Below are 13543 nucleotides of genomic sequence, written 5' to 3' on the forward strand. Positions count from 1 at the left end.
ATCAAGGATTATGCCTTCAGATATGTGTAGGTGGATAAGACGAGAAGTGGGGACAGAAGAAGCAGGAACAAAAAAAATATTCTACTCTTATTTAAATATATGAAATAGAGACAGGAAGAATTGTTCCAACAGGACATTTTGACTATTCTTGTCATGTAAGCTTTTAAGTAGGACTAGTTTGGCAGGGCAGGGTCAGCATCATGATTTTGTTCAGTCTCTTCAGAAGTCAGTAATGTTCCATAAGAAAGATGTATCAGAAAATGTCTGTTGTGAAATAGAACAGGTTTTACAGCTGTTTCTCCCGTGTCTCTGCTGCTATTGTGGTTTCTTGGGCTTTGGGCTGTTCATTTAGTTGTACTTTGTGGTTTTTATTAATCATATGCACCTGAGAATACATGAAATTATGACATTTGTTGCTTTATTGTTGTAATATTATGTTTGTGCGGAACTTGTTTCATGTCTTATTTCTCCTTGTGAATTAAAACAATGCGTTTAGCTTCTAATTCTAAATATTCATCTAACTTGATCCTATCCTCTTTGATTTAAATGTGCTGTACCTGAGACATTATAACCATAGATTTTAATTTATTTTCATTTTTGTGTCTGCTAATAGATGTTAACACTTGCTCTGTGTTACTGTTGCTTTTAACTTTAAAAAAAAATAGGGAAAATTTTTGGCTTATGCTGTCTTTTAGCTCTTAATCACCTTTAGGAACCCTGTGCTTGGGTTCCACAGAGTAGATTTTAGATAATCAGAAACATTCATTGCTGCAGGTAAATTTTTGCATGGTATGTCTACTGAAGCTAGGCAGATGACGGCATCATTGCTTCATAAATACATAAAAAAATAGTCTTGTTTTAAGGTCTTGCTTATTCTTAGTACTGCATGTGTGGTCAATATTTACCAGGATATGCAAGTTATAAATGAGCTTTGTTTGCAATGTGTGTAAGCAGTTAGTGTCTGTTTAAAAGTGTTCAGAAATTATAAGAAGAATATTTGAACAGAATCCCTGTTGCTGGGGACAGGTTGCTCTCAGGTCAGATATTTTGTTGCAGAAAGGGTCATGGTAAGAAGTACATGGGAAGTAAGTATCCAAGAAAGAGAACTATATTGTGTGAGTTTTTGGAGAAAATGCTACTGATGTCCAGGGAATTTTATTTAGAAGCCTAAACCAACTTTGTATGTCCATATTGCTTCTCATTGAAATGTCTGTAGGAAAAGGTAGTGAACGTTGGCATGTCCCTAATATACAAAACTTGCAAATTCTCTTCTAACATGCTCTTAACTATCATGACGTCTTTCCTTGTTTCCTGCTATTTTTCCTTGCCTTTTCCCATCGTGCAGTGGTGATACCAGATTTACAGAACATGTGGGTGAATCATTCCTTTGACATACAGGTGTGGTGCAAAGATCTCCACTGGCATCTTCTTTGGCTGTGACCTGGTGAACTGGCTCATGCAAGTTGGCCTTGCCTCTGACCGTGGAGAAGCTGTGGTGTATGGGGACAGGCTGCTGAAAGGAGGTGTCGTCCAGCACATAACGAATGAATTTGAATTTCGGGATGAATACTTGTATTACCGCTTTATTCCGAAGAAATCAATTGCAGCTGAGAGCCATTGACCTGAGCCATTGAAAGGACAGGTAGTTGGTGTGAGTGTGACCACCTCCTCTGCCTTCACTACTGAAATTGGAAGTATTTCTTTATCAGAGCTCTCAGAGAACTGTGTTACTCTCCCTTGTAAAATTAAGAGATGTGGTTCTATTTGTATCTATTCTGAGGAAAATGGCAAAAAGTTATATTTAATCAGCATTCCAGCCAGAATGCTACTAAACAAAACCAGATGCTCTGGATTTAGAACATTTTTTCCATTTTGAGCAAAACAAATAGTAAAATGGTATGTGTCACTGTTGTATTTTAGAGGCATTATAGCTGCAGCTTTAATACTGATGCCACAATAAGGAAAAAAAAAAACCCTGTGAAAGGTATTTTTCATGTTGCTGGATGTTCTCCACATTTTAGTGTGATGAAATATTGATGCCTGTTTACAGTCAGGCTTTCCCCTGACTTCACGGAAGTAGGATTTCTTCTGTCATACCTCAGTTTTTACTACTCTGCTCTTGTCTAACACCAGGAAGTATTTTTTAGCTGCTTACACCTGAGATCAGGTGGGTTTTGCCTCCCTTAAAGATAAAATACTCCAATTAAAAAGATAGAATTGCTGTGACAATGTTTCCAGTATCCAGAGGATTAAAGCTGGGCAAATACCGAGCAGAATAAGCAATGGTTTTGTACAAATCTGCCAAATCTTAAAACCATAGAAATATTCAGCACTATCCCAAAACAGGAAATTATATAATGGAATAAACAATTAGTTTTGAAATTTTGCCTTATGGTGGTAGTAACAGCTTTATCAAGAGCAGGTTTTTACATTCTGAAATTAGCCTTTACTTAAATCAGAAGTGCCAGCCTCAAGTACAGATTTTATGGAAGCCTTGGGTACATGTGCAAGTCAAGACAAATTCTTTTTTCAAATTATAAAACTTTTTAAATTAAATTAAAGACTTTTAAATATATAATATAAAGAATCCTAAATGGACATCCAGATTAGGGTTTAGAGTAGCTAAATATCCTAGATTTTAGTTGATTGCCTAACACAGGTTTCTAATAAACCTCAGGTATCATCCTGCTAGTTACTTTAGTGTCACTGAGATTCCTGTGCACTAAAGGCACAGTCTGAGGACCTGTGTGTCTTCTGCAATATTTTGAAAAGGTTAAAAACAAAGTATTGTATCTGATAGCTATTATGCTGCCCTTTTAAAACTGCAAGAACTGCATTTATATGTCTATATAAAAATTTTATGTAGTGAGGGAAAGGAATCCAATATTAAAAATTATTTGCTCAAGCATATGAATAACTCTTCTCATCATTTTTTTAAAGTCTTTCCCTTATTTTTTTCCTCTTTTTTAGTACACAGATTTTTATTACAGCTACTTTTGCATCTATTTTGTATTAAGAACTTAAAGTGATTTTAGCAGCATAAGCTACTATTCAACAAGCAGTTGTTTTATGGTTGCTATAATTTCCTGCAAGACTTAAATTGAAAAAATAACTCCTTTTACTGTCAGTCTGATTGCAGTGTGCACATAAACATAACATCCTACTGCTTATGTATGCTGTACAACCTGGTCTATTTTAATGTTTACCATCAACAATATAATTGATGTTTGTGTCAGGCTGTGGCCACAAAGGAAAGCATTGGCATATTTCCATTATGAAGACAGCTGCATCAAATGTTTGGAAATAATTAGATATATGTGACTTAAGAGCAGAAACTGCAAGTATGTCTGGCTTCTAAATACTGCAACTTGTCAATAAATCTGTTACTTGATTTCAGAGTTCTGATCTGTGATGTGGGGTATGAGGTTATGTGTGTGTGTCAAGGTTTATGGCAAATATATTTTTCTGAGAGATTTGTTAACATGGCTCTTGGGTTTCAGTTTTGGTATTTCTTAAATCCACCCTTGATCCTTTACAAGTAGGCAGAGCCCTTTTTAATGGGTGTTCATCCAAAGATACCTCTATACTAGAAGTGTGTCACATTGTCATCTACTAAATACAATTTCTTTTTATTAATTCCTCAAACATTCAAGAATTTTATCTTAAGGCATTTTTACATTTCTATTTATAGTCACTGTTCTTGCATGCTTGTGTTTCTCATTTTCATCATATAAATCCTGCTTCCCTTTTTTTAATGGCCCTGCTTTCCCCTATATTTGAGTACATATCCATTTTAAATAAGAAATTGCTCAAAATTTCTGCGTAGAAAAGGCTCTCTGACACAAATCTAATACAGAGAGCACCTTTAATTATCAACCAACACCAAGATTTATTTTTTACTCTTAGATTTATTGCTATAACATTGTGACTGCTGGTACCATACCCATTAGTCTGATGAGTCTGTGATGGTTAATAAATAGACTAAAGAAGCTAGAAATTAAATACAAGATATAATATTTTGTTTCTAAATCACTGGATACTTCTGGAAGTCAATAATAGACTTTGAATTGCTTTAGGAAGTTAAGTGACCCTTTTATCTGGTAAATATTTGCTTCCACCAAGGAACACTGGCAAGTTTTGAACAGCTGACAAGCTGATGTTCTGTCAATAGTTGATATACTATTATGGGGTTTTCTGGTAGTTAGAAACAGCTTTTCTTTAAAGATGTGGTCAGTGGTGCAATGACTTCCTTTATTTTGAAGGTGGATTAGTTTGGGATAAATCTTTTGGAAGCTAAATTCCATGAAAACATCTATTGAACAAATCTAGAGGAATGCCCAGTGAAACACTGGATCTTTTTTCTAGTCTAATCTCAAAATAATTGTGATAAGGAACAGGAATGAATATAACACTTCGTTTTCTAGTACAAAATTTTAGGACTTTTTCATTTCAATAATGATCCTTCATAAAGCTCTAAACCTTTTAAAGTCAGTTAGATGCATTCCTAGGTAAAAACCCCTGTGAAGATTGCCCTCTAGGGGACGTTCTGTTTTTTAATTTTTTTAAATTTTTTTTTAATATAAGGCTGTGGGAGGGAGGATGATTTGTTTCTCCTGATCCCATCTTTATTTTCTGTTTTTACATTGCATGTCTTCTAGGATGATGCAATCCCAAGGAAAAAGGTACTGAAATACCCTTTATTCTGTTGGCCATCACTTGCACTGTCCCCACACATTACACTGTTTTTACTTTGTATCCTGTAGACCATTAAGGAAAAGACACGTAACTAAGAGGGACAGTTGGACTGTGGCTGCCTACATCACAACTGGACCAATGTGCTTAACCTCGTTAATTGCCACCCTGCGATTAAGTGGCCAGGAAGTTTGCTTTTAAAGGTCTGCTCCAACTTTACTACTGTTCTTCTTGTATAACTTCAATCTTTGCACTGTAGCATAAAACAATTTCACTTGGTTTGCTATGCTGCCTGAAAACTTGATTCATACCTTGGTTTCCAGCACTGGCATTTACTGATGCTGTGAAAGAATTAGTGTAGAACAGCTCATGATCAAAAATAGGAAAAGATATATAATTGTTAGATATGGACATCCCAGAAGGAAAACAGATAAATACAGCAATTTTTTATTAAATCTATCTTCTGCTTAACAAGCTGAACTATTGGACTTCTGTATTGAACCACTGTGCTACTGAACTTCTGAGAAATTTTGTTGTCAACAGAAGCACAAAATGTTCAGTCAATTCAAACATACTTTGTCTTACCTCCCACTCAGTCTTGCTTGCTACTGCCACGTGGTACACATTAGGTTGCTAGAAACAGAAAGTTCATGAGCCTTTCCTAGCTCAGTTGTCTCTTGCTGTGAATCTGAACACCAGCATCCCAAATTAATTCCTACTCTCATTGTAGGATCAGAAAGAAGAAATTCTACCAAGCTCTTAATTTTTGTATTAATTCTGCAAACTTCATTGACTAGCTATTCTTTATATTTAACTTTTTTTTTTTACCAGTGGGGTATTGAACAGTTTACAGAATGAGAAAACTGCATGTGAAAAATCATCAAAGAATGATCTTTCTGTGGTTTGCTGTGTCTGTGAGGATGCACTATCACATCCCACACTACTGCTGCAGTTTTAGTGCACCATTTCATATTTTCTTCTGAAGGTTTGCAGAAGTGTGCTGCATTTTGAGTGCTTGTTTTTGTTTTTTCTTAGTCCTGCTTGTTATCCTGATTTATTGATCATGAGATAAAATCACAATCTTCTTTGTTTGTTTGGTTTGGCCCTTGCCACAGATAATAAAAGTGGTGTCATACATTGATCATTACTTTTAAACAGAATCAGGAGGGAAATGTTCCTGGCAGGGCAAAATGCTTGATTAAATTAAGTCCATAGTCTATTAGTTCTGGTAAAACAAGTCATGATTTTAAAGGCTTTATATGAAATGAAAAAAAATTTAAGTACTTTTAAGTCTCTTGCTGAGTACACATGTATATACTTGTGTAGCCCAACCTCTTCCTTTCTAGTTGCCTGATTTAAAAGAATTCAAGAAACATTTTAGAACTCCATGTTGTTATAAAGTGCACTGCAGAATTAATTTGACAATAAACATATTGTATATAAATAAGTTTATTTTTCACTATCAGAATGGGAAAAATAGATAGGAAAGTGAAATCTGTGGATAAGTTACAGGATGCTTGCATTGTTGAATTCCATGTAAAAAGATTTCACAATCACTCACAGCAAAATATTCTTGTAATTGTGATTTGTTTTTAATATACCTTGAACTCATAGCCTCGTTTTACATTGAAGTAGTAGAAGGTTCATATATGAAATGTAACTTAGAGTGGTTTTACCAAGCAACTGAGTATCAATCTTATTTGGTTTGTGTGTCACTTTCTTTTTAATTCATTGTTCATCATAGCTTCTACATTTTAGATAGTCTTAAGCATGGCCATTTTAATTCAGGTAGTCTGAAATTTTGCTACAGTTCTCTTGACTGTAAAAGCTACACATATGCTTGCTAGAACCACGTTCTCCAGAGCTGAGTTAGTGTTCCATTCAGAGATGGGGTTGTTCCCTTATTTAGTCAAGCTATTGCACTTTAATTGCATCTATTTTTCAGCAAAATCAATCTCTGCTGACAGCTTTGTGCCACGAACAAAGTCACTGTCTGGCTCTTAGGAGCCTTTCCAGCATTCTTCTTATAATCAAAAGCCATTTGTCCTGAATAGGAATCTGAATCTTTAAAACTGTCCATGCTATGTGATATACTGAAAACAGGGTGTTAATCTATATAGCCTCTTCATTAGAAAACCCAATTATAATCCAAATTTTACCACATTCAAATAATATTATTAGCTATATATTTTAAGTTCTTCTTCTACACACTGTGAAAAAAGATTAACTACTTGGTTAATATCAAGGCATCCATTTTGCAGGATTGATTCCATTTGACTTATCTTCTGTTTCTCCAACTCCTGTATCTCTTTGAGCATTTCTTTACCTTTGTCCTGCAAAAAGAAACATTTATTTCACTAAAAACTATACAGAATATGTAGTAATCACCCTAACAAAATTCTGTTCTACTGTCCTTATTTTAATCTTTTAAGAGTTTCTAGGGTACACATTTATGTTGGTTGAAGTCAGTATCATGACAAGTTTTCTTAGATATCTTTCCTAATATCTAGCACTCACTTCATCTTCCTTGTCTGATAGATCGAAGAAATATTAGAGCTCCTTTAGATATTAGTTACCATAACTTCAGTGGGCATATGACTTACTTTTAAGAAGATGTATCTGTAAATAGGAGAGATTTTACTGCTAAAAGTAAGCAGCTACCTTCTTGCTTCACATCCGTGTTCAGCTATCTTTGTCATCTTGTTTCCTTTCCTATCCATACCAAGCAAGCTCTCCACCTGAGACCAAGGGCCTGAATAGCTGCAAGAACTCTTAGCGGGAGTTGTGTATTTTCCTGCAGCTGCTCGAGCATTTCTCCATTATCTGACTGGTGTGGGAGGCTGTGGGGGGCTGCTCTGCAAGGTGAGCAACACAGATCCTCAGCTGGGGTTCATCCTGCCAGTCCAGCACAGTGCTGGCTGCAATTTCCAGTGTTGGAAACACATGCCTGCCAGATGCCAACACACTGGGCTTCTGGGGTACTGCACTGTTCTTTGCAATCCATCAAAGGCCATTAACTGGTATCACATTAACAAAATGTGAGCAAGGACCTTATATAAACCACCTGCTTGCATTGAAATCTAATTTAATCAACGTACCTTGATAGTTTCCATAACTACAGCAGCACTTTGATGTTTTTTATAGAGCTCATGTCTTCGATCTGGCTTACTCTGAAAACGTGGTTGCTTCTTAACTGGATCATCATGACCAAATGTAGGGGATGTAGTTTTTAATAACTGAGTAATACCGGGCACAAAAATGAAAGGCTTGAATACAGATCTAGGAAGAAAAAATAGAACAAAGATCCTTTACTGACACCATTTTGTTAAAATTGTTGAGTCAGAAAATTGCTGTATTTTTTCCCCATTCTTCTACTTGCTTCTTTTAAGAAAGAAGTATTTAAAAAAACATCTAACTGGTGTTAAAGTCATTGTCACAGCAGTGCTCTGTTAAGTAGGTTGATACCATTAATATATATAATGTACATTGATGTTCCTCCTACACTTTGATTGTGCTTTTTCAGGGGGAAAAAGAAAACCAACCCAAAGCAAAAAAGAACAGAATTAGGCAAACTGCAACACTTTTCCACTTAGATATTTACAATTTTTTATCCAATTTACTTGCTTCTACATCACCTGGCAGGATCTGGAGTTCCAGTAAAGAAGTGAATACAGGGCAGATTAGGCTGCTGAGGCAGTACAGACACCATGCTGCCAGTTGTCATAAATCCACCTTCCATGTTAATGCCACTCTCTTTGTCACGAAGAATTTCCATCATTACTTCAGAAGTGATAGATCCTATTCAAGATACAATTATTTAGCCACAGAGCTAATATAATACCAACTGAATGACATGTTCTCTACAACTGGCTGCTTTTTCCTTTAATAGTCAAATGCCAGTTTTAGTTTGTCTATGTTGGCAGGAGAAAAAAGTCATCCTAATGGCAAACCTTAATATGGAATACACTTGTATCGCTTTCCCAAATTTACTTCAAAGAGAGGTGGTGATAAGAACATGCCTTAAAAAAGGGGGAGTACAAAGACAAAAGGTATTTCCCAGAAAGGTAGATTTCATAGGGCTAGCAAATGGTCATTCACAAAGTAACTTTTCAGATGAAAAATAGTAATTTGGATTAAATGCTGAATTTTGAGCACTCTGTGGAGCTAAGAATAATCATTATAATAATAATAAATAATCATTATAATGACTTATTTATTATATATTATTGTACAGTATATATTATATATTATTAGAAACTATTATTTATAATAGCATTATAATTCTATATATAATTATTATAAATAATAATTATAATAATAATGTTATTAAAAATAATAACAGCCATGCATGGATTTTGTGTGAAACTTTGAAAAAGAAACACCAAGACTGTCACTTGTTTTGCGTGGCGGGGTTTTGGTGGGTGTTTTATTTTCATCCTTTTCAAGGATGCACTGGAGTGGCATTATATTCTATGCTCAGAAGCTACAGTAGTACATCCATTTGTAGAAAAGTCTTTATCAGCAACCTGTGTGAGGTTTAGTGCCAAGTATCTATGAAAATAACTCCTGTTTAGGAGGAATGAAACCCTTTCCACATAAGCCTGTTCAGGTGATATCACTGAAAATGTTGCTATATAGCATATGCTTAAGCTCAGATACTGGCATGGTACTGCCACACCACCCAATATTCTAACAGGCAGTTCTTGCATAATGGTTTTCTTTTAACATTTGCTATACCACTGAGGGTATGCTTATGGCAGAAAAACATCAGTTTTCCCACTCTTTATTTTTTATTGGAAGGTACCATCTACCACTTTAATATTTCAGTGTTTCCCTTACTGAGTTCTAACTGTGTAAAAAAAAAAAAATAAATTTTAACTGCCTTGCTGTTTCCTCTTAAAATAGTTACTCTGCTGTTAAGTCACACATCTCTGATATTATTTTTTCATACATGACCCAAGCTGCCTGTGGACAGGCATGCAGCACTACATTTAAGCAATTTTACTTATACACTTAAGTATTCCTACAGTTGCCTGGCAAGGTTGGAGAATTAAAGAAATCAGCAAGCTAGAAGAATCAAAGAAATTAAAAGAATCAATGGTCATTTTCACAGCTACATTTTAGCAACCTGTCCAGCAGGGAAGAAGGTACTGCATATTTTTCACTAGACTCTTACTATTTTGTATGCATGAAATACATTCCCTATTTTTTGAAATATGAATATTTCTGTAAAAATGGTCCTCACATAGTGGGCAGCTTGAAAAAACCCCACAACTGTAAAGCCACAGAGAGAAAAAGCAGGGAAGGATAGATGGAGAAACCAGTGATTTCAGTGATGCTGTAAATCAAATAGCTATTAGTTAGGGCACCCATTTAAAATAAATCTAAAGAAAGTGAACCATATGAGGCTGATAACCTGAACACCTAGTGGGACTTTTAAAATGGCTCAGGTAAATGCCTGAAAATGGGGATTTAGAATGAAAGCACAGATACAATCTCAGCATTGTTATAATACAAATAAATACAGGTATTATGAAAATACTTTCAGTATTCAGAACCTGCAATTCTGAAAATAAATGCAGGATTTACATGATTACTAAAACAAGATAGCAAAAGTAATTCACTCTGATGCATTAACTAAATGCTAAACCTGGTCTGTTAGAGTTCAGCCAAATAAATAAAAGAAACAAAGGGGTGCAATGTAATCTTGATTCAGATTAATTACTTCAAATGAGCACATGAATACAACTACAGCAAAAATCTGCTAGATGGATGCAGTTAGAAGAGAAGAAGTCTGAAAAGCAAGCATATGAGCTAGTGAGTGCTTAGAGTACAGAAAATTATTTTGTTCTGCTTTTGGTGTGTTTTAGTAGATTACACAAGTTTAGAGTAGCCATTATAGTGAAACTACGAAGATTTAAAAATTAATGTCAAAAATAAATGCAGGATATGTATCTGAATGCTGTGCTGTTGCCTTATATAAATGGTACCTGACTGAAGCTGTTCATAAGGTTCTCTGTGGCTGCAAACTGCTGAGAATCTGTTTTAGCCTTTAGTTTTTTTTCTTAGCGGTACAGTAATAATAATATGTAGCCTATCAAAATGTTTCAGAACATGTCTTACAGGGACAATGTAAGTGGTATGGTCATAATGTGACCTCTCAGGGTTGTTACTATAGCTCTGTATATTTGATATTTGACCCTTGTTTTAATTTTTCCTCCTCAATAAATGAGAAAAAAATGAATAAAAACTTCCAAGTTCACTGCTTCTGTTTTAGGCAGAAAATCATTCTAGTAAGTTCTGGTTCACCAAGTCATGTGAATGATTGCCTGCATCAGATGTATAATCATTTATGATTTAAACTAATGTAGCTCACTAAATACTCTGCACATCTTGAAAATAATTTAAAAGGATACCTTTGTGTTTGTTCAGAAGTTTATAGCCTTCACAATATCGGCCTCCAGACGTGGTCATTCTGGCAGTATTGACATAAGAATACACTGCAGCAAAATCAAATTCCTTTTCCCCATCCCACCAGCCATTGCTTTTGGCATATTCCTTCAGTTCTGGGTGTTCTCTGTCAATTTTGGTTGTGATAGAGAGCTGGTTGGAAATATTCCGTACACCTCCTGTTTGCAAGTTGCAGAGAGATTTTTTAAATATATTGAATGATTTTTCCTGGTATTTTCTTTACAATTAGTTCAGTAAAGCAAACTAGCCCTGAAGAGTTCCTTACAGGATCAGTGAGTCTGGTGGTGTATTTCTGGCCATCTCTCCCAAGCTACATGTATTTTTCTGATTGAATTTTCACCATCACTCATTTCTGACTCATTTGCTTTTATTGCTAACATTGTATTTCAGGTTTTGTCCTGATTATTCCCACCTTTACATTCTTCTTCTGAGACATCCAGAGCTTGTCCTCCTAAGTCCACTAAAAGCATCAGCCACTTCACAGCCCAGTACATCAGTCCTGTCCCCAGATGAAATTGTCATGGATTACTACCATCCTTAAGACCACACATACTGTCATTCTCATGCTGACTTTCTTGCTGTCCTCTGTTTTCCAAGAGCAGGAGTGGTTATCTCTGGCTCTGAAAAGGTCCCTGTCACTCAGCTCCTTTGACAAACCACCAGCTACTCCACACTCCTGCTGCAGAAAGCAACACCTGTTGTTTACAGGCACTTGTATGCAGCTCGAGGTTAGTTTGATGCCTTAATGAAATGGTAAATGAAAACTGGGGAACCCCAAGTGGTCGTCGCACTTGAAATGTTTAGAATGAAGATCAACATCCATACCTTCTACTTTTTCTGCTGCCCAGTATTTTCCTGATGTCTCCAGCACCCATGCCTCCTTTCTGTCGGCTATCAGAAAACTGTTGTGGTATGTAAATGCCATTTTGCTCTCCATACAGTTTCCTCCCTGTCCATATTTTTCCAGCAAATCAACTATGACACTAAGAGCCTTTTCAGCTGTGTCTGCTCTCTCAAGTCCAAGCCTAAAACAAAAGGAATATGTTATTTTTGGAACTATGAACTCCATATAGTACTATTCAGCCTGAGTATTCAAGTTGATATTTCTATATACAGCTGCCAGTTGTATGATCTGGTAAGGGCAACACAAGTCAGGTAAAGGGCTTCTTTGAAGTGGGTCCTCTGTGAACTTAACATGGGGAAAAACACCAAATAGAAATACAGAAAGAGAGGAATCCTACAAAATGCTTACAAGTCCTGTGTGCAGGTACTGTACTGGGGGGAAACTACCAAAAGAATTGACTGACTGCTGTAGGTTAATGAGAGTTACACTGGCACCTGTTGGGTAGGAACATGAACTTGGAACATGAACTTGGAAATAGGCAGCTAAGACCAAAACTTAAAATACGTATGTGAAATACGTATGTGAATTACGTGGGAATAGCAAAGGAGTACAGACCCTAGGAAAAGGCACAATTAGTAGTGCCTGAAGCCCACCTGTGCTCTTGAAAAAGTCTTCTTTTGGTTTAGTATAAATTTTATAGAAAGAAAAATGTTTGCTAATTTCTTTGACAAATTCTGGTCTAGTGCCTGATACTTTTCATGGGCTCCTGGCAGAAACCTAGTGCTTATGCCAAGAAATACTTATTTTTACCCATGACTAGAACAGAGGAAAAAGTGCCTTCTGAAAGTGAAAGTACTGTTTCTCCATATGACTCAAACCACATGTTTCCACGTAAATTCCAAATTCGGTACCATTTGCCAAAAAGGAAGAGAAAAAAAAAAAAAAAGCCCGTGCACACCTGACGAGGTCCATGCCGAGGAGAGCTTCCCCATCGCAGATCTCTTCCCTGCCCCACACCGCCTCGTTGCCGATGCACACGCCGTGCTCGTTGGCGCCCATCTCGGCCCCCCAGAGCCAGGAGGGGCGGCTCAGGACCACGGCGTGGGTCCTCTCCACCTGCTCGATGCTGATGTAGGTGCACTGCAAGAGGTCAGAGCACATCGAGTGACCGTCCCCGACCCGCCGGCCGAATCGCGGGCTAAATACGCAGATAAGAGCTGGGAGCGGCGTTCTCGCCGCCTCCCGCAGGAGCGCTCCTGCCCCGCGCCCTCACCTCCAGCGCGGCGCCGGGCCGGTGCTCGGCGGCCGGGAAGTGCACGACCTCCTGCACCTCGTCTGCCGGCCGGTCCGAGTTCTTCCCGAACACCACGCGGCCGCCGGGCGCGGCGGGCGGCAGCGCCACGAAGGTGTCGCAGGAGAGGGGCGGCGGCCCGGGGAACATGCTGAGGGCTGAGGGCTGAGGGCCGTGGGCTGAGGGTCCCGGCGCGGACAGCGGCAGCAGCGGCGCGGGGCGGGGCCGGCGGAGCCGCGGAAGGC

General features: G+C 37.4%; 2 protein-coding genes across 7 annotated transcripts in view; one reads left to right on the forward strand and one right to left on the reverse strand.

The window, feature by feature from the left end:
• GPR155 (G protein-coupled receptor 155) overlaps positions 1–3398 on the forward strand; it is a 36941-nt gene extending 33543 nt beyond the window's left edge. For 3 of the 6 annotated variants that reach the window (XM_015634328.3, XM_015634325.3, XM_033515926.1), the window contains one exon: positions 1399–3398. In XM_015634328.3, coding sequence (XP_015489814.1) covers positions 1399–1621 — 223 coding nt within the window. In that variant the 3' untranslated portion in view covers positions 1622–3398. Of the gene's footprint in view, positions 1–1345 lie in introns of all 6 variants that reach the window. The other 3 variants (XM_033515924.1, XM_033515925.1, XM_015634330.3) reach the window with 2 other exon arrangements.
• A 2725-nt stretch (positions 3399–6123) lies between these two features.
• SCRN3 (secernin 3) lies at positions 6124–13535 on the reverse strand. Its single transcript, XM_015634333.2, has 7 exons — positions 13281–13535; positions 12966–13147; positions 11989–12188; positions 11109–11321; positions 8328–8490; positions 7791–7971; positions 6124–7025 (listed from the first exon to the last, which is right to left on the reverse strand). The coding sequence occupies exons 1-7, from the start codon at positions 13446–13448 to the stop codon at positions 6870–6872; spliced, it is 1263 nt and encodes a 420-aa protein (XP_015489819.1). The 5' UTR covers positions 13449–13535; the 3' UTR covers positions 6124–6869.
• Positions 13536–13543: the final 8 nt, after the last annotated feature.

The sequence above is a fragment of the Parus major genome, chromosome 7, assembly GCF_001522545.3.
Source record: "Parus major isolate Abel chromosome 7, Parus_major1.1, whole genome shotgun sequence".
NCBI lineage: Eukaryota > Metazoa > Chordata > Aves > Passeriformes > Paridae > Parus > Parus major.

Coding starts and splice junctions, on each gene's coding strand:
- SCRN3 (XM_015634333.2), bottom strand. CDS start 13,448: ATGTTCCCCGGGCCGCCGCCCCTCTCCTGCGACACCTTCGTGGCGCTG. Junction 13,148..13,280: donor GGCCCGGCGCCGCGCTGGAG/GTGAGGGCGCGG, acceptor GACCTCTTGCAG/TGCACCTACATCAGCATCGA. Junction 12,189..12,965: donor CTCGGCATGGACCTCGTCAG/GTGTGCACGGGC, acceptor CTTTTGTTTTAG/GCTTGGACTTGAGAGAGCAG.